General features: G+C 44.8%; 1 protein-coding gene across 1 annotated transcript in view; it reads right to left on the bottom strand.

Moving 5' to 3' along the window:
* Positions 1-332: 332 nt before the first annotated feature.
* LOC120943119 overlaps positions 333-20,150 on the bottom strand; it is a 44,949-nt gene continuing 25,131 nt past the window's right edge. The window contains exons 5-8 of the mRNA XM_040356239.1: positions 13,395-13,751; positions 9,919-10,230; positions 3,847-4,188; positions 333-744 (exon numbers count right to left, since the gene is read on the bottom strand). Coding sequence (XP_040212173.1) covers positions 401-744; positions 3,847-4,188; positions 9,919-10,230; positions 13,395-13,751 — 1,355 coding nt within the window. The 3' untranslated portion in view covers positions 333-400. The remainder of the gene's footprint in view (positions 745-3,846; positions 4,189-9,918; positions 10,231-13,394; positions 13,752-20,150) is intronic.

Raw genomic sequence — 20,150 nt, 5'->3', positions numbered from 1 at the left:
GGCGGGGTATCGGCGGCTGAGTACCGCCGAAAAAACTCGGAATCGGTCCCGATACCGATACTAGTATCGGTATCGGGACAACCCTAGTGCAGACTTCTGGGAAAATCATTGAGCCAATCACACAAGCAAGGAAATTACATTTCTGGGGGGTGTTCTGTACATCTGTGTACAGAACTCCTCCGGGGTTGTCATATTGCATTGCAGATAGAAAATTGCTGATTAAAAAGGAAAGATCATTTTTAATAACATTATATTATGATGTGGCTTGTACAGCAATTGTATATGCTATACGTTTTTACTTATTTGCTAAAAAAAATCCAAGAAAGCAGAGCTATCCTTTAAAATAAACATTTCACACAATTTGTTTTATTGTTTAGAAAGACAATAGCTCTATCCTGAATTAAATATTTATGCTATTTGATATATTCTCTTCCTTACCTCTCACAGTCAGTGTTCTGGTCTCCGGTTCATCCATAGATTCGTGTTTCCATGTTACTGAGAATTTGATCTGCAGATCATCAAACATATACATAATAATGCTGCCAACACTGGTGACATCATGTGTGAGATCTTTGTGTTTTTGAAAGTTGTTGTTCCATGGCATTTCATACTTTTTATCTTTATATTTATATGTCCATTCTATTTCAATCTTTTCTGGGTAAAACTTCTGTAGATGGAGGGTGAAGAGAACACGAGAGGAATCCCCCATAGTGATCATTATCGGCTCCACCATCTGGGGTTTACCTGGAACACACAAACAGTACAATAAAGATCATCTAAACCCGGGAACAGAAAAATGTAATAAATTGCAGCTTCCCTGACTTTGGATATGGCAGCATTAGTTTGGCTTTATTTTTGGGGCTTTTTTCCCTTTTATCTTCCACTGGTGATCCTGCCAGTAACACACTTCCTGTCCTAAGGTGACAACACTCCTTTTTTGGAGAAAAACACTTAAAGTGGTAGTAAACTCTGTACTACCACTTTTACCTACATGTAAGCCTATTATAACCTGTACGGTTTAGGAGATATTGCCCTCGCAATGAGCCGCCGACTGCAGCGGCGCATGCGCACAGGGGATCCTCGGCTAAAGGCCCGGCAGCCGCAGGAGTGACGACATTGCCGCTCCAGCCAATCACAGCGCTGGAGCGGCAATACCCGGAAGACACACCGAGGCAAGATGACATCTGCCTCGGCGTGGACCAGGCAAGTTCCCCACGCCTCGTTCCAAGGTAAGTATTTCACAATGAGCTAGTATGCCTTTTGCCTTTCAGGTATGTAAAAAAAAAAACTGCTGCGGGTTTACTACCGCTTTAAACCTTTGAGCTCACTGCCTGACTATATGTTAAAGCTGAGATAGGTGCGCATTCAAATTGTTATGCAGACAAAGTGCAAATTTAAATCTGCTATGGTTTAAGCAATAAACTGTGATTGGATTAGTGAAAACACAAATCAAAAAAACAAATGGAAAGAAACACAAGTAGTGTCCATATTAAGCGGTGTCCATATTAGATCAGCTGCAAGCGTTTCACTGCGATCAAAGAGATCAACACAAAGGGATCACTCCTCTCCTCCGCTAGCAGTCAGCCGACTGCAAAAGATCTCCTTCGGGGTCTTTATGTGGATAGAGTCACTCACAGAGCGTGATGCAATGACATATTTAAAAGATAAAAGAAGTATGCTTCATGGTGTATTAAGTTCTTAAAACAAGTTCCCTTTATTCAAACACTGGGTAACTGACATCATAAAGCTTTTTGGCCAGAAAGTTTTCAAACAAAGCTGCAAACCACCAGTTGTGGCTCAAGACCCCGAAGGAGATCTTTTGCAGTCGGCTGACTGCTAGCGGAGGAGAGGACTGGGACCGGCTGTTGTTACCAGAGTGATGCCTTTGTGTTGAGCTCATATGATCTCCATGATAGAGATCCAACAGATCTGGTAAGCGGCCACTTTTGATATCTACCATTTCTCGTCTGCCCTGTGGAAGCTTTTGATGAAGAGTTTGCATCTGTCTCTTTGATCGCAGTGAAACGCTTGCAGCTTATCTAATATGGACACAGCTTAATATGGACACTACTTGTGTTTCTTTCCATTTGTTTTTTTGATTTGTGTTTTCACAAATCCAGTCACAGTTTTTTTGCTTATACCATAGCAGATTTAAATTTGCACTTTGTCTGCATAACAATTTGGTAATTTCATAATTCTTATGTTGATTCGCACATGATTGAAGAAAGATTGGGGCATTTTAAGCACCAAACTAAATCTTTAAACGGAGTTCCGCCGAAAAACAAAAATTAAGAGTCAGCAGCTACAAATATTGTTGCTGCTGACTTTTAATATATGGACACTTACCTGTCCAGGAAACCCACAATGTCCTCACCCGATCTGTCCCTCGGCTCTCGGGTGGAGGCGCCGCCATCTTTGGTAAGGGAATCAGGAAGTACAGCCTGGTTCCCTACTGTGCATCCTCCCTGGTCCCTGCTGTCTTCTGGGACCGGTGTGTATTCCAGAAGACAGCAAGGGGGAAGGGAGGAGGGGCCGGACATGGCGTAGATCGCCACGGAATCTGCAGCTATCTATCGCTGGAAGTGGGAGCAAATACCTGTATTAGACAGGTATCTGCTCCTCACTGAAAGGTGGCAAATGTGACTCCGGAGGTGGGGAGGAACCGGAAAAGCGGAAGTTCCATTTTTGGGTGGAACTCCGCTTTAAAGCATCATTAAATCCCAAAACAAAATTTAAATATATTGCAGCTTACAGATCCTTAGATGTGGTGGCTGCATTAGTTGCTTTTCTTTAGGCTTTTATTATCAGTTTTCACCTGTGATCTGGATAGTAACACACTTCCTGTATTAGTGTACCCTGCACTCTGGATGAAGGAGCCCATGAAGCACATTTGGACAGCAGCATTGCCACTCCAGGGGGGGGGGGGGGGGGGGTTGGTTATATGTACTAGCAGATTTAGACACGCTAACAAAGTGAAGCCAAAAGCAGCTACAACAAACAGTTTTTTCCTTTTGGGATAAAGGTTTTACATAAATAATTAAAAGCTGATCATTGTAAGCAACCCTCCCAGTGGTAAATACTTTGTCTCAGATATAAGCCTGCGGAATGCGCATAACAGCTCTGAATTTATGGCAGAATCAACTGATGTGTTTTTGCACTTAACAGATAAAACAAAACAGTTCAACTGGTTATTTAACAGACCAAAAGGGAGCAAATGAGAGAAGTTCTTTGTAAGGGTTTACATACACTGTAACCACTTCAATACTTTCAACCCCTTCCTGCCCAGACCAATTTTCAGCTTTCAGCACTGTCACACTTTGAATGACAATTACTCAGTCATGCAACACTGTACCCATATGACATTTTTATCATTTTCTTCACACAAATAGAGCTTTTTGCTAAATGTAAAAACATGCAACTTTTTTATTAAAAACACTGCATTTTTCTTCATGTCTGTTATAAAATTTTTGAAAATAAACATACTTCAAAAATTTGGGCCAAAATGTATTTCTTTGGTGAAAATATCCCAACTCAGTATTTAGTCTGTGCAAAATGTATATGCCGCGTACACGCGATCGGACATTCCGACAACAAAACCGTGGATTTTTTTCCGATGGATGTTGGCTCAAACTTGTCTTGCATACACACGGTCACACAAATGTTGTCGAAAATGAAATTCAATAGCCAGTGCGGCTCTTCTGCTTTGTTTTTCTTGTGGCGACCTGACATATTGCAAGTCAATAAGAAATCATTTATGGAAGGTAAATTTCTACAAAAAAGTATTTAAAGGGCCTTATTAGGGAACCACTGTGATGTCTGATCTGTCCAAAAAATACAAACACTCACCTTTTACAACAAGTTTTTCCGTTCTTTTCTCAATGGGATTCTCCAGAGAGGGGTGATCCACCCTACAGATGTATTCTGCCCCCTGGTGGACACTCAGTGTGGGGATGATGGTCAGACTGGCTGTACAGCTGTATGTGTTGTCAGCCTCTCTCCTGGGGGTTATTGTACTGCTAACCATATTATCCGTCTCCTCACATAACTCCTCATCCCGGCTTCTTCTCAGCCAGATCACAGTGATGGCATCAGGAAAGTACTCAGAGATATGACACTGTAGAGTGACCGGGGTGTCATGGAATATGTTGGGTGTCTGTATCTCTTCCACTACTGGGTTCCATGTGTATTCTACAAAACAAAAGAGTGTACCATCATTAGGGTTCAGATTTCATCTCCCACATCTCCAAGAAGCAGTACTGTATATACAAACCATGACAGTTCAGAAAGTGCGGCAAACATCTGGTTTTGGTGGACCAGACCTAGACAAAGAGGTTCGAGGGAGCTGGAGAGCAGGAGGTCTTGGGAGGAACGAAGAAGGTTGGTATTTAGAGACTAGGTTAGTGATGTAGTTGGCAGCAAAGTTGTGGATGGCTTTGTAAGTTGTTGTTAGTATTTTGAACCTAATTCATTGGGTGAGCAGGAGCCAATGGAGGGATTGACACAGAGGAGTAGCAGACACTGAGCGGTTGGTAAGGTGGATGAGCCTCTCAGCAGCATTCATAACGTAATGAAGTTGGATAGCCTATGTAAAGGTAAGCCAATGAGAAGGGAGTTGCAGTAGTTGAGGTGGGTGATGACCAGGGAGTGAATTAGCAGCATTGGAGTGTCATTGGTTAGAATGGGATGTATTTTGAAAATGTTGAGGCAGAAAGATTTGGACAGTGATTGGACGTGGGGCTAAAAAGATAGTTCAGAGTCCAGGATTACACCTAGAACCTTGGCAAGTGGGGATGGGCTAATACTTGTGCCATCGATCTTGACAAAGATCAGGAGAAGGGGAACGTGGGAGAGGGAAAATTACGAGCTTGGTTTTGGATAGATTGAGTTTGAGGAAGTGGTGTGACATCCAGGCTGATATGTCTGTTAGTAAATTAGTGATATGTCAGGAGACTTAAGGAGAGAGCCGTGGGGTAGAGAGATACATTTAGGTGCCATTGGCGTAAAGATGGTATTGGAAGCCATGGGATATTATCAGCTGACCCGGGGAGGAGGTGTATGTAGCGCTTACCCCCGAAGGAGCCGCTGATTTGTTTTGGGACCGGCCTGCTAAGTTACCCTGGCATTGTCTAAGGGTGCAATAGTGAGAACAAAAGCAGTGAGCGAAGGTCCAGACAGTGAATAAAGGTTTTCTCAATGCTTTATTTCCCAGGCCCAACACGGCCAACATCAACATCAGTTAGGAAGGTCAAGGTTGATGAAGAAAGGGAGGAGAGAACTTTGCAGTATCAGGCCTGGATATTAAATGGAGCAGTCAGTACTGCTCTGTTTAGTACCAACTTGTAACACGTCGCCACTCCATCTGAGTGGGTAAAGTGCCCCCAGACAGACTCCCTTCTCACAAGTCTGGTAGCCAAGGCGTCACTCAGGATTTCTGGGAGGATGCGGGCCTGTCTCACGGGCCAAGGACCATAACTGAGCTAGGTAAATGAATAGAGCAATCCTCCCAGTAGATTTCTGCATTGGTCACCAGATGACAGCAACATACCGGTCAGTACTCTGGTCACCGGATCCCTAATTGGTTTGTCCAGGCTCTGTTGGACGACCTGCCTCCGGGTCACCCCTAAAACCGACTCCCCAATTGCGCGGCTCTCAGCCTGGGATCCCTTCAATAGAACCGGGAACCCAGCAAGTCACTGGGGTCCCCTTGTATCTCCGGATGAGGGTTTTCGTAGACTGCAACTCTGGCCAGGTAGGCCACGCCGGCGGGGTCCATGGATGCACGCACCCTGAAGGTGGATGCCACACCTGGAACGGGACCCCGCAAAGATTTTAGAACACATGACACCTGTCACAGATATACTCCTCCCCAGCATGCCCCGCGAGGAAGAAACTTCTCCAATTGGCTGCTGGGGAAAACTTTCTCTGCCAGAATCCCCCCGGCGCCAACTGCCGGCCAGGGATGATATTGCATCCCTGGACCACAGCGGGCATTTCTGGAATGACAGAAGTCCCAGAAATTTAAACAAATAGTGAATGGGAGCAAGGTAACTCTCCCATTCCCCACTAACTTTAGTGTAGTGCCCATACTGAAAGTAGGGGGGCGCTACATGTAGATCCTGAATAGGTGAGGTCCAAAAACCGAACCTTGGGAGACCCCGACAGAGAAAGGAAAAGACGAGGAGGAGGAGGTAGATTTGTAAGTAATGTGGTTGGATTAGTAGGGAGAGAACCAGCGAATACAGTCACGGAGACCAAAGGCATGGAGTTTTTTAAGGAGAATAGGGTGGTCAACCATATAAAAGGCAGCAGAAAGGTGTAGGAGTACACAATAGTGTCCATTGGTTTTGGCCATTAGAAGATTGTTTGTTAGTTTTAGGAGGGCGGTTTCTGTGGAGTGTTGAGGGCAAAATCCAGACTGAAGGGCTTCAAGGATGTTATTCAGGGAGGGTGGTCGCAAGTTGGTTGTAAACCAGACGTTTAAAAAGTTTGGATAAAAAGGGGAGAAAGTAGCTGGGGCGTAGGTTGTTAAGATTGGTGGGGTCCAGTGAGGGCTTTTAAAGGATGGGGGTGACTAGTGCATGTTTTAGAGTGTTGGGGAATATGCCAGAGAGGGGGGGGGATTGCAGATGTGAGTTAGAGAGTGTAGAATAAAGCCTGAGGGTGAACATAGCATTTGTGAAGGAACAGGGTCCAGAGGGATGTTACAAAGTATAGCAACCTTGTGAATAGTGGTGCGGTTGAATGAGGGAAGTAATGATTGTACCTGTGGACATTGAGGGCCATATTCTCGAAAAATATCCGCCTGCTGCGCTTAGGGCACTTACACTCCGCTGTCCCAACTTACTGGAGCAGGTGTTGTATTCCCCAAACACTTGATCCATAAGTTGGGACAGCGGAGTGTAAGTGTCCCGGCGTAGCCTGGCGGATCTCCAAGGGGGCGTCTTCTATTCAAATGAAGCGCGCCCCCGATGCGAAAGAACTGGGCATGCGCCGGGCTGCAAAAAGCCCAGTGCGCATGCTCCAGTTCTCGGCGTAAAACGTCAATGACGCCGACGTGTGCGTCATTGACGTAAAGTCGTATTCAAGAACGACTTACGTAAACGACGTACCCGACGAAAAAACACGACGGGGACCCGACGCCATCCGTAACATGGCCTACGCGAGACTTGCGGAAATTTAATCCTCCATATAGCAGGACTAAATTTCCGCTTACGCAAACGACGTTAGCGACGGTTACACGACGCGAACTCGTTCGCGAATCGGCGTAGAAGGATCATTTGCATATGCAAATGACTCCTTCACGTAAATGCCATCTAGCGGCGGCCGGCGTCATTGCATTTAAGATCCGCCAGTGTAAGTGACTTACAGATGGCGGATCTTAAGTGTATCTATGCAAAAATGATTCTGAGAATCAGGAGCATAGATACACTGGCCAAAAAAGGGAGTTACGATGGAGTATCTGACTTACTCCATCGTAACTTCACTGAGAATATGGCCCTCTGTGTTAAAGCGGTGGTTCACCCTCAGTGACACGATTTTACCATCGAGACAGGCATTGTAGCGCGAGCTACAGTATGCCTGTCCCGATTTTTTTACTCCCGTACTCACTGTGTACTCGTACATTATAGATTTCGGCTCCCGCGGGGAATGGGCGTGCCTATGGAGAGGGAGGATGATTGACGGCCGGCCCTGGCACGTCACTCTCCCCGAAGACAGCCGGAGTAGGTCTCGGCTCTTCACGGCGCCTGCGCACAGGCTATGCGCAGACGCCGTGAAGAGCCAAGCCTATTTCGGCTATTTCCGGAGAAGCGTGACGCGCCAGAGCCGGCCGTCAATCATCCTCCGTCTTCATAGGCACGCCCATTCCCCGAGGGGAGTCGGTATCTTCGATGTACGAGTACACGGTGAGTACGGGGATAAAAAAAATCGGGACAGGCATACTGTAGCTCGCGCTACAATGCCTGATTTTATGGTAGAAGAAACATTTTTTTTTTTTTTTGGGTTTATAGAGTGAACCCCCGCTTTAAGCAGAGAGGGTATCTGTACAGTGGAGATCCCTTCACAAATGATATCAATCTTATCTTGGAAGTGACTGGCAATCTCCTAGTCAGTGAGTGAGTTGGTGGGTGGAGGCAGTGGAGGACGAAGTAGAGAGTAGAAGGTAGAGAAGAGTTGACGAGGGACGGGATGATAAATTGTTAATGAGAGTGATAAAATAGGTCTGCTTGGCAGTGTGGAGGTAGGAATTGTACGTTTGGAGGACAGATTTATATTGCTTGAAACCTTTCTGAGACTTGGTCTTATGCCACAGGCCCTCAAGAGTGCGGCTATGTTTTTTCAGACTTCTGGAATCATCTGTTTGCCAAGGTTGTGTTTGATTATGTGTGTAGTGAGCGGGCCAGTGTGTCCAGAGAGGATGACAGTGAAGTGTGGTAGACAGAGGCAGGACAGGGGTGAGATTATGCCATAGAAGTGGTCAGCGACAGAGAAGAGAAGGGGAGAGATGGCAAAATGAACTAATGCCATTGAACAACAGATGACCACACCCATGTGGCACAGGACCCAGGCAACAGCTTAGATTAACTTCAAACAACAAAGTATGCAGTATACTGTATGCAGCCCCTGAAGGACACACATTGCTGACCTCCATGCCTTCCAACCAATATCTGTTTCTGATTAAACTTATGTGTAAATACAAGACAAATAGGGTAAAAATAAGACAGCAATGATTAACAGTGGCCCTAATGGTAGTTTGATCAACTTTATTCTTAAGGTCTTATTAACATCTGCACCCTTAAACCTGGCTTTGCTCCCCCTCTCTTTGTGGTGAAATTATTCTAATAAAGAAATAAAGCAAACATTTTCTTCACAAAAATAGCAAAACAGATGACAGTCTCCCACTCCCTTCCTACCTCCTGTCCAGACTCCAGAGCCTCCTCATGTGCCGAAAACGATGTCCCTTCACAGGCGCGCTCAAGCGTTCTGCCCCGCCCACTCTGCTCCCACCCATTATGCTCTCTGCTCCTGCCTCCTGCTGTATGCGACTGCGTGTGTCGGGACATGGCCGGACTCGCGGGGCCTGGGAGGCTCAACAGTAAACTTACATTCCTCATCCTCACTGGGCCCCTCTCAACCGTGGGCCCCATAGCGCCCACGTGGGTCGCTATGGCGCTAGTTCCGCCCCTGAGTCAGAGAGTATGCAGTATACTGTATGCTCTCTGCTCCTGCCTCCTGCTGTATGCGGCTGCGTGTATCGGGACATGGCCAGACTCGGGGGGCCTGGGAGGCTCAACAATAAACTTACATTCCTCATCCTCATTGGGCCCCACTCGGCTGCGGGCCCCATAGCGCCTGCGCGGGTCGCTATGGCGGTAGTTCCGCCCCTGAGTCAGAGAGAGGGAAAGTATAGTTGGAGAGGTTGCACGGAGTGCGTAGGTGGGAGGAAACAAGGTCAAGATCATTGCCGTCAGAGTAAGTAGAACCATGTATCCATTGCCAGCGCCGAGGGGCGGGGCCGAGTGATACAGTGAGCGGCTATGGCCACCATGCAAGCTCTCGCATGACTGTGGTGAGTAATTGCGGGGAGGACCAGAGACAGTCGCCGAGGGACCCCAGAAGACGTGGATCGGGGCCACTCTGTGCAAAACGAACTGCACAGTGGAGGTAACTATTACATGTTTGTTATTTTAAAGGAAAAAAATGTTTTCCTTTACAACCGCTTTAAGGCTTGGCCTCATATTATATGGTTTCGGTAAATCTGAAGACAAAAATCTGCAGAAAATCTAATAGTGTGTAGATAAGGGTGATGATTATTTCCTGTTCAATATTACTGTCTATTGACTATACAGAAAGGCCCCTTTTTTTATAGATTCTGGCTGACAGATCTATATTAGTTGGTAACAACCTCATGTAACTCACCTGAGTCTCTGATAGAAAGATCCTTATATCCCGGTGTGTCCAGAGATTCATGTTCCCAGCTCACCCGTACTCTGAATTCTGGATCCTTCAGGTGCTCCTCGGGAATTTTCACCTCACTGTACACATTAGATGTCCCATCAGGATTATCTGTGAATGTCTCCCTGGATGGTAAGGCTTCTTGTGGCTCCCCTATTCCCCGTGTCCATCTGATTGTGATATTTTTGGGGTAAAAATTCTCCAGAGTGACCAAATATTTCAGCACTCCTGAGACAATTAAACTTCTTGATATCGACTGTACAAGCTGAGGCTTAGCTGAAATGATATGACATAAACATGATGAGTAAAATATTTTTGACATGAAGAATGTAAATATCTATACCTGTGTAGTCTGTTATAAGACTAAATCTCATAAAGGTCTATTTACAAATTCTTTTTTACAAAGTAAGACAGGTGAACAACAGTGATTATGGGATTTTTAAGGTGCAGAAAAAGAATATATCAAATATATTATTATTAAAAATATTTTAATTTTGAATAACAAAATAAAAAAAGGGATAAATTGTATAGAAATGGCAAGTTTTTCAGGACAGCATGGTAGAATGAAATTCCCAACATGTTTTGCCCATAAATCTGGCTTCTTCAAGGGAAACTGTCTGATGAGAGGTACAAGCCTTCTAAAAAAGCAAACACAAATACACATATATCACAATCAATAAATCAGACAGTATGTTAATTACATTAAATTACATCAATTATATGCATATGGATCCTATATCCTCAAAGTGTGGCCTATAGTGGGTTCAAATATTACCACACCCCAATAACGACTGACTGTGCCCAAGAAGCCAAACGTGCTGAATTAATAGGAGAAACATGTCAGGGATTTCATTCTACATTTCTGTCCTGTAAAACTGTGACATTTGCTCAACAAAAAATTTGAAATGAATGCTCATGTTGATATTGGTTTACACAAAAACATGTGAAACAAATGTGTTGGCTTATGTAAAGCATACAAATATTATATGTCAAAATGTCAATTATAGGGCATAGAAAATATATGGGTACAGGGAGAGACGTGAACCTTACCAGAGCTGCTCTAAGTCAATATATACCGTATTTATCTTCGTATAGCGCCCCCCCCGGTGTATAGCGCGCATCCCCAACCTGGAATGGAAATTTCCTGAAAAAAAGAAAATACTTACAGTTTGAATGCCCCTCGTCGGTGTCTTGCCCGGCGTCCATCGGCGGCCTTGTCCAGTCCGGCGTCCGTCTGCGACCTCGTGGTGTCCTCCCCGCTTCTCCCGCGCTGTTTTTGAGCCGATCCCCGCTTCCTACGCTGTGTTTGAACGCCGCCGCCGACATATACCGAGCGCAGTACACTCGGGCACGCTCGGCTCCTCTCGCATAAAGGCTAGGAGGCGGTACAGGGCGTGACCGCGAGAGGAGCCGAGCCTGGCCGAGTGTACTGCGCTCTGTATATGTCGGCGGCGGCGTTCAAACACAGCGCGGGAAGCGGGGATCGGCGTATATCGCGCACCCACGATTTCCCCCTTATTTTAAGGGGAAAAAAGTGTGCGGTTTTTAATTTTAATTTTTTTTTATTTATAATGCTTTCTTTTTTTTAAGGGGGGGGGGGGGGGTGGACCGTGTCAGTGTGTTTTTTCTTAAATTTTTTCATTTTCTACAATCATTTTTTTTATTCTTTTGTTTTTTTATTCTTTATTTTTTTATTTATTTTTTCAGCCCTGTTGCGGGGGCTTTGGTGAGATATCAGGGGTCTTAACAGACCTCTGACATCTTCCCTTTGAGACAGAGAAAGGGACTAGGGACACATGTTCCCCTGTCCCTTTCTCAGCAGCATCAGCTGCGCTGAAAATGAATGGAGTGAAGAGAGCGTCTTCTCTTCATTCATAAACTGAAACATTTGTAAACACAGGTTACAATATTTCAGTTATGTGAATGGACATACTGAATGAATGGATCACTGACTCTGCTCATTTGGAGCAGTAAGGAGCCGGATTTACCGTCTCCTACCCCGCTCTCCATCCTGACAGTTCCAGGGGGTGGAGGAAGAGCACCGAAGGGGAGAGAAACACGGCGGCATACACGGGATACACACGGCGGCATACACGGTATACACATGGCGGGATACACGGCGGCTTTCAGCTGCTTTAAAATCAGCGGTGATCTGTGCTTGTAACTTCCCCACGCACTGATCACCGCTGACTGTACAAGTATCGGGTGAAGTACTCGGGCAAATGCTTGGTATCGGTCCCTATACCGATACTAGTATCGGTATCGGGACAACCCTACTTAACACCTTAAAAGTCCAGAGGTTTGTTACCTCCCCTTCTCCCTCCATTTTTGAATTTGCACAGTGATTGTGCAGTATTTTTCTTAAAGGGGTTGTAAAGGTTCGTTTTTTTAATTTTCTAAATAGGTTCCTTTAAGCTCGTGCATTGTTGGTTCACTTACCTTTTCCTTCCATTTCCCTTCTAAATGTTTTTTTTCTTTGTCTGAATTTCTCACTTCCTGTTCCTCCTCAGTAAGCTTTCCATCATCATCCGAGCAGTGGAAAGTCAGTCAGAACAGCTTACTGAGGAGGAACAGAAAGTGAGAAATTCAGACAAAGGAAAAAAACATTTAGAAGGGAAATCGAAGGAAAGGGTAAGCGAACCAACAATGCACTAGCTTAAACGAACCTATTTACAAAATAAAAATCGAACCTTTACAACCCCCTTTAAATACCTCAGTTAGGAAAATACTGTATTATGACCACTAGATGGAGCTTACGATCATAAGAAATTAACCTATTCGTCAAATTACAATGATTATTTGTGGCGGCTGTGGGCATACAATTTTTTACACATAGACCCCATGGTAAAGGGTAGTTTCACTTAAAGTGGAGGTTCCCCCTAAAAAAAAATTCTAACAATACATTGAGAAGACTGATTACACTGCGGGTATGCTGTGTTTTTTTTATCGTACATACCTCGTTATCGCCGTTTCATCCCTCGGCTTCCGGGTATAATTCTTGCTGGACTGGGCGTTCCTAGTTGATTGACGTTTCTAATACTCGGCTCTATATGGCGCCTGCGCAGCGACGTTCGGCTTCTTTCGGAAAGTCGCGACGTCAAGTATGTGTCGGTCGGAGGAACGTCAATCAACTAGGAAAGCCCAGCCCCACAAGAATCATACCCGGAAGCCGAGGGATGAAACGGCGATATTGAGGTATGTACGAAGAAAAAAAAAAAAGCCAGCATACCCGCAGTGTAAGCAGTCTTCCAAATGTATTGTTAGAATTTTTTTTTAGGGGGAACCTCCACTTTAAGTTATTTTGTTTTGAGTCACATGACCCTATTAAAAACAACATGAGCTGTAAATATTGGTGATTGGATGGTATTTGTACAGTTTTTACATGATCACATCATTAGTACACAACAATATCCATGGATGTATTAATAGAGAGTCCTCACCATAAATATCTCCGCAGTGAAATGTTTTCTCTTTCTTCTCTTTCCCACGACTATATCTACAGATGAAGGTCACATCTTTGTGATTGGTCACGTTGGGTCTAAACGTCAGTGAAGATGTGAGGTTAGGTCCCTCTCTGCATGATATGACCCCATACTCTGTGTCCATCAGTCTCTCCTCTTCCTCCTTATCTCCTCCATGGGACTCTGGGATCTCACAGACTTCTCCTCCTCTCTTCTCCAGCCAAGTCACACTCGTGTTCTCTGGGCAATTGGTGGCTCTACAGTATAGAGATGTTTCTTCTCCAGCAATCAGCTTGGAAGGACCTTCAATGTCCATTACTGCAAAAACTTCTATATCTGCAAATTCATTGATTAAGAATGCGCTCGTTATTTGTTTCTTTACATGAAAATTCCAGCTCTTATGTTTTCCAACTATACAAACGTTCCCAAATTGACACATTATAACTTAAAGTGGAGTTCCAGTGAGAAAAAATAGTTTAGCCCAAAAATCCTAAAAACAAATTGAAATTTTTTTTTTATACTCTCCCGAAAAACCTGTTGCTATGTGGAAGTCCGTAATCTGCCTCTGCGGTCTGTCTTCTTCATCTTCTTCTAGTGAATGGGGCGCGCTGCTTTCTGGGAACTGTGTGTAGTCCCAGAGAGCAGCCGCCCATTCACAAGCCGGCACGAGAACGCAGTAGGAAACGGGCAGTGAAGCCGTAAGGTCAGTGTGAATGGCGATCGAGGGATCAGCATTGGGGGGGCCATCAGCGTGGGCGAGTAGGACAGGTAAGTGTCCTTATTAAAAGTCAGCAGCTACACTGTTAGTAGCTGCTGACGTTTTTTTAAAAAAAATTGCGGGTGGAATCCCACTTTAAATATTGATAATTAAGCAAGCCTGCAAGGACACCAAGATGACTTAAAGTGATGGTAAACCCTTACATATATCTAGTGAAGTGACTGGCCCAAGGTGATATACAGATATGAAACAAATTCTCCTACATAAGTTCTCCCTGTTTGCCATCTTTCTCTTAAATCCATTCAAAGTGCAGAATTTACACAGGATTTCTCCACTCTGACAAGCAGGGGGCAGAGAGGTAACATTACATCAGTGACGAGAGCTCTGAGAGCTGATTGGTGGGAAGGGACACACCCTCCTTCACACAGGAACACATCTGAGGCTGTCAATCTGCTGGAGGTTCCTCCCCTGTCACCATTTTTCTCTTGGTGTCAGGACAAGTCATCAGAAGTGACTCATGGTGATAGCAGAGGAACGAGACAGTGGACAGAAATTACACTGAAGCCTCGTACACACGCTCGTTTTCACGACAAGAAAACTGCTGGCAGAGCTTTTTGCCGAGAAAACCGTTCGTGTGTATGGTTTCTCGTCGAGAAAACTGTCGTGAATCTTGACGAGAAAAAAAGAGAACCTGCTCTCTATTTTCTCATCGGGAGTCTCAATTTTCTCATCGTGATTCTCGTCAGGCTGGTTTACGACGAAAAAAACGTTTGTGTGTATGCTTTTCCAAGTCTTAAAAACCCACGTATGGTCAGAATCAAGTATGAGACGGGAGCGCACCTTTGGTAAAAGTAGCGTTTGTAATGGAGATAGCACATTCGTCACGCTGTAACAGACTGAAAAGCGCGAATCGTCCCTCACCAAACTTTTACTAACACGCGGTAACATGAGATTAGCAAAAGCAGCCCCAAGGGTGGCGCCAGTCGAATGGAACTTCCCCTTTATAGTGCCGTTGTACGTGTTGTACGTCACCCCGTTTGAGAACGACGAGATTTTGGCTTGACAGTGTGTACGCAAGGAAAGCTAGACAAGAATCCCGTCAAGAAAAACTTTTTTTTTACGACGGGATTCTCGGCCGTGTGTACGAGGCTTTAGTGCTCTAGAGTGAGACAAGTACATTCTATAGAGGGATATACTTTGTTCATATTTAATGTCTGAGGTTTAAAACCACTTTAACACACCAGGGACCAATAAATTGATACAAGAAACCTTGGTCATCATCTGGTCAACGTTGCCCCACACCATTTGCATGATCCATTCAGCACAAGATGATTCTATAGTTGGAAAAATCACTTCTGATATTTCCAAATTTTCTCAAAAGACTGTAATGTAAAATATGTATTTTTGTTATTTAGAAACAGTATGAGCTCTCAGGAAAGGTTGATCTTGAATTCAGCTTAATTTATACTAAAGCTGCCCACCTATCAGAGACATGAGATCTTCCTGATTCGGAATTTCATTACCAGTGAGTGATCACATAAAATACATTGGGCCAGATCCACAGAAGAATTACGCCGGCGTATCTCTTGATACGCCGGCATAATTTCAAAGTTCCCGCGTCGTATCTTTGTTTTGTATCCACAAAACAAGATACGACGGAATGCGGGCTCGATCCGACTGGCGTACGTCTTAGGCCGGGTACTCACGAGCAAACATGTACGGTGAAACCAGTCCGTCGGACCATTTTCACCGTACATGCCTGCCAGAGGGCTTCTGTACGATGGTTGTACTAACCATCGTACAGAAGTCCGCGCGTAAACATTACGCGGGGCGTGTCCGCGTCGTCGCGATGATGACGCGGCGACGTGGGCGGGCCTGCCATTTAAAGGCTTTCACGCATGCGTCAAAGTCATTCGACGCATGCGAGGGACGGCGGGCGCTCGGACATGTACGGTAGGTCTGTACTGACGACCGTACATGTCCGAGCGGGCAGGATTCCAGCGGACGGTTTTAAAACACGTCCAGGAATATTTGTCTGCTGGGAAAAGGCCCGGCGGGCAAATGTTTGCTGGAATTCGGCCCGCTCGCGCCTACACACGACCGAACATGTATGCTGAAACTGGCCCGCGGACCAGTTTCAGCATACATGTTTGGTCGTGTGTACGGGGCCTTAGTACGCCGTCGGATCGTAGGTGCATTTTTCCGCTAGGTGGCGTTTCCGTCGAATTCCGCGTCAAGAATGCAAATTAGCTAGATACGGCGATCCACGAATGTCCATCCGGGCGGCGCATTTTTTTACGTCGTTTGCGTTCGGCTTTTTCCGGCGTATAGTTAAAGCTTCTATATGGTGGCGTACTCAATGTTAAGTATGGCCATCGTTCCCGCGTCGAAATTTGAATTTTTTACGTTGTTTGCGTAAGTTGTTCGCGAATAGGGATTTGCGTAGAATGACGTCACCGTCGTAAGCATTGGCTTGTTCCGGTTTAATTTCGAGCATGCGCACTGGGATACCCCCACGGACGGCGCATGCGCCGTTCAAAAAAATGGCGTTTACGTCGGGTCACGATGTATTTACATAAAACCCGCCCCCATCGCATTGATTTGAATTGCGCCGCCTTTACGCCGCCAAAGATACACTACGCCGCCGTAACTTACGGCGCACATTCTTTGAGGATTCGAGAAAAAAAAGTAACTTACGGCGCCGTAGTGTATCTTAGATACGCTACGCCCGGCGGAAATATGCGCCGCTGTACGTGGATCTGCCCCTAAATCTTCAGGTTGTCAGCTTTAGCTTTAATTACTGATTGACTCAAGATAGAAAATAAAGCTGAATATCAGGTATGGTTTTTATTGCAAAGTTACTTTTGTTTAGCTTGGGCCAATGTGTGTGCCCATATTCTATACCCAAGAGACCATTGTGGAAGTGGAGCATCGCTGTAGTAGTTGGCATTACTACAGTGATTCCTGCAGTCTTTTGCGTCCTGTACCAAGAGGCTACCCTTCTGCATAGTAAACACAGGGGGATGCCTTGCTCGGCACAGCAACCTTTCATAGAACACCTTGTTTTTTTTTGTTTTTTTATGACTACAAGGCATTCTCTAACTGGATTAGATGGAGAGGACGTCACAATCTCCACCTCATCCAATTAATGGAAACAAATACAAAGAATTCTGTGAATGGTGGTGCCCCTGTAGTCAGTATGCAGTGGGGCAACTGCTCTGCCCAACAGTGTTAATTTTGATATCAAATTTTTATTTCGTTTTAGTTAAAGTCTTTTGACTAAAATGCCATTTTAGTTTTAGTCGTATTTTAGTCATCTGAATTGTTTTAGTCGTATTTTAGTTGACTAAAATCTAATGGGATAAGTCAAATTTGAATGCATTATTTAATAATTTCTTTAGAATTGCCAAACTCATTATATACACCTGGAGTAAAAATCTAATAACATGTTATTATTTCTGGTATTAAGGTTTGAAAACGCACTACAGACACAGATTCATTGTGTATATTAAAGCGGTTGTAAACCGCATAAACTTTTTTTTTTTGTTGTTGAAACCTGCAAGGCAAAAGGCATAATCAGTTAGTATGCACCGCATACTGGCTGATTATGAAATACTTACCTCGGAACGAGGTGAGGAACACTTACCTGGTTCACGCCGAGCGAGATGTCATCTTGCTCCGGCGTGTCTTCCGGGTATCGCCGCTCCAGCGCTGTGATTGGCTGGAGCGGCGATGACGTCACTCAAAAAAATTCGGCAAGGTCCGGCGGCTGCCGGTCCTTTAGCCGAGGATCCCCCCTGCACATGCGCCGCTGCAATCAGCGGCGCATTGCGGGGGGAATATCTCCTAAACCGTACAGGTTTAGGAGATATTCTTGATACCTACAGGTAAGCCTTATTATAGGCTCACCTGTAGGTAAAAGTGACAAATAAGGGTTTACAACCACTTTAAGTTTTTATAAAAAAAAAAAAACAATAAACAAACAAAAATATTGTTTTTTGACCAGCAGAAGTGCAATATGAAAATATAAAAAAAACGAAAAACTGTAAACTCTATTGGCTGTAATGCCATTGCACAAGCTATGATTAAACACTAAATACAGTGTGAAACGCGTCAGCTCTGCCGGTATGCTGTGACATGTAGTGCTGTTTTTCTATCTTGGATTTTTACAATAAAGGCAACTTTTGTTCAGAGTTCGGCTGTCCAGAAGAATTTTCTCTTTTGTTTTGCCATTGCACATATTACCTGAATATATTACCAACAAAAAAATAAGAAAAGCCTCTTACTTAATTTTTTTTTCTTTTAGCAGCTTAGTAGATGCCCCCTTCATTTTCTTATTTAGTAGTTCGGTGTTGATGTCAAATTTCAATTTAGTCTGATGCACACGACCGATTTTCCTGTCGAAAAAAAAACTGATGCTTTTTCCGACAGAATTCCTCTCAAGCCTGCCTTGCATACACACTGTCACACAAGAGTTCGGTGAACTTTTGACTGCCAAGAACGCGGTGACATAAAAGACTACGACGAGCCAAGAAAATTAAGTTCTATGCTTAATTTTGTTTCCGAGCATGCGTGTTTTTTTTTGCGCATCGGAAAAGCATACAGAAGAACGGTTTTCCCGCTAGGTTTTTTTCCTGACGGGAAAAAAGAGATCCTGCTCTTTTTTTTTTTCGGCAGTTTTCCTGTTGGAAAAAGTCTGATGGAGCATACACACGGTCAGGATTCCCGGCCAAAAGCTCTCACCTGACTTTTTCCAACGGGAAAACCGGTTGTGTGTACGGGGCATTAGTCTTTTGATTAAAAGGCCATTTTAGTTTCAGTGCTATTTTAGTCATCTCAATTGTGTTAGTTCTAGTAGCATAAAAATATATTAATTTAGGGCCAGATTATCGTAGATCGGCGTATCTTTGCGGCGGCGTAACGTATCCGATTTACGTTACGCCTCCGCAACTTAGACGGGCAAGTGCTGTATTCTCAAAGCACTTGCTCCATAAGTTGCGGCGGCGTAGCGTAAATCGGCCGGCGTAAGCCCGACTAATTCAAATTTGGAACAGGGGGGCGTGTTTTATGTAAATGTTCTGTGACCCGACGTGATTGACGTTTTTCCCGAACGGTGCATGCGCCGTCCGTGGAAATCTCCCAGTGTACATTGCTCCTAATACGCCGCAAGGACGTATTGGTTTTGACGTGAACGTAAATTACGTCCAGCCCCATTCACGGACGAGTTAACGCAAACGATGTAAAATTTTCAAATTTCGTCGCGAGAACGACGGCCATACTTAACATTGGTACGCCGCACTTACGCCACCATATAGCAGGGGTAACTATACGCCGGGAAAAGCCTAACGTAAACGGCGTAACTTTACTGCGTCGGCCGGGCGTACGTTTGTGAATTCGCATATCTAGCTGATTTACATATTTTGACCCGTAAATCAGCGTATACACCCCTAGCGGCCAGCGTAAATATGCAGTTACGATCCGACGACGTAAGAGACTTACGCCTGTCGGATCTAATAGATATCTATGCGTAACTGATTCTAAGGCCCCATACACACGAGAGGATTTATCCGCAGATACGGTCCAGCGGACCGTTTCCACGGATAAATCCTCTCAAAGAAATCCGCTGATTTCGATGGGATGGAGTGTACACACCATCCCATTGAAATCCGCGCGGAAATCCTCTGCCGATGACGTGTCGCGCTGTCGCCGCGATTATGACGCGGCGACGGGCGCGACGCTGTCATATAAGGAATTCCACGCATGCGTCAAATCATTACGACGCGTGCGGGGAATCCCTTTGGACGGATGGATCCGGTAAGTCTGTACAGACGAGCGGATCCATCCGTTGGAATGGATTCCAGCAGATAGATTTGTTGAGCATGTCAGCAAATATCCGATCTGCTGGAATCCATCCCAGAGGAGATTTCTCCGCGGAAACAGATCCGCTGGCGTGTACACACCATAGGATCTATCCGCAGAAACCCATTTGCTGGGATTTATCTGCGGATAGATTCTAT

Source organism: Rana temporaria, chromosome 6 (genome assembly GCF_905171775.1).
Source record: "Rana temporaria chromosome 6, aRanTem1.1, whole genome shotgun sequence".
NCBI lineage: Eukaryota > Metazoa > Chordata > Amphibia > Anura > Ranidae > Rana > Rana temporaria.
This window is presented reverse-complemented; position numbering and strand designations above follow the sequence as displayed.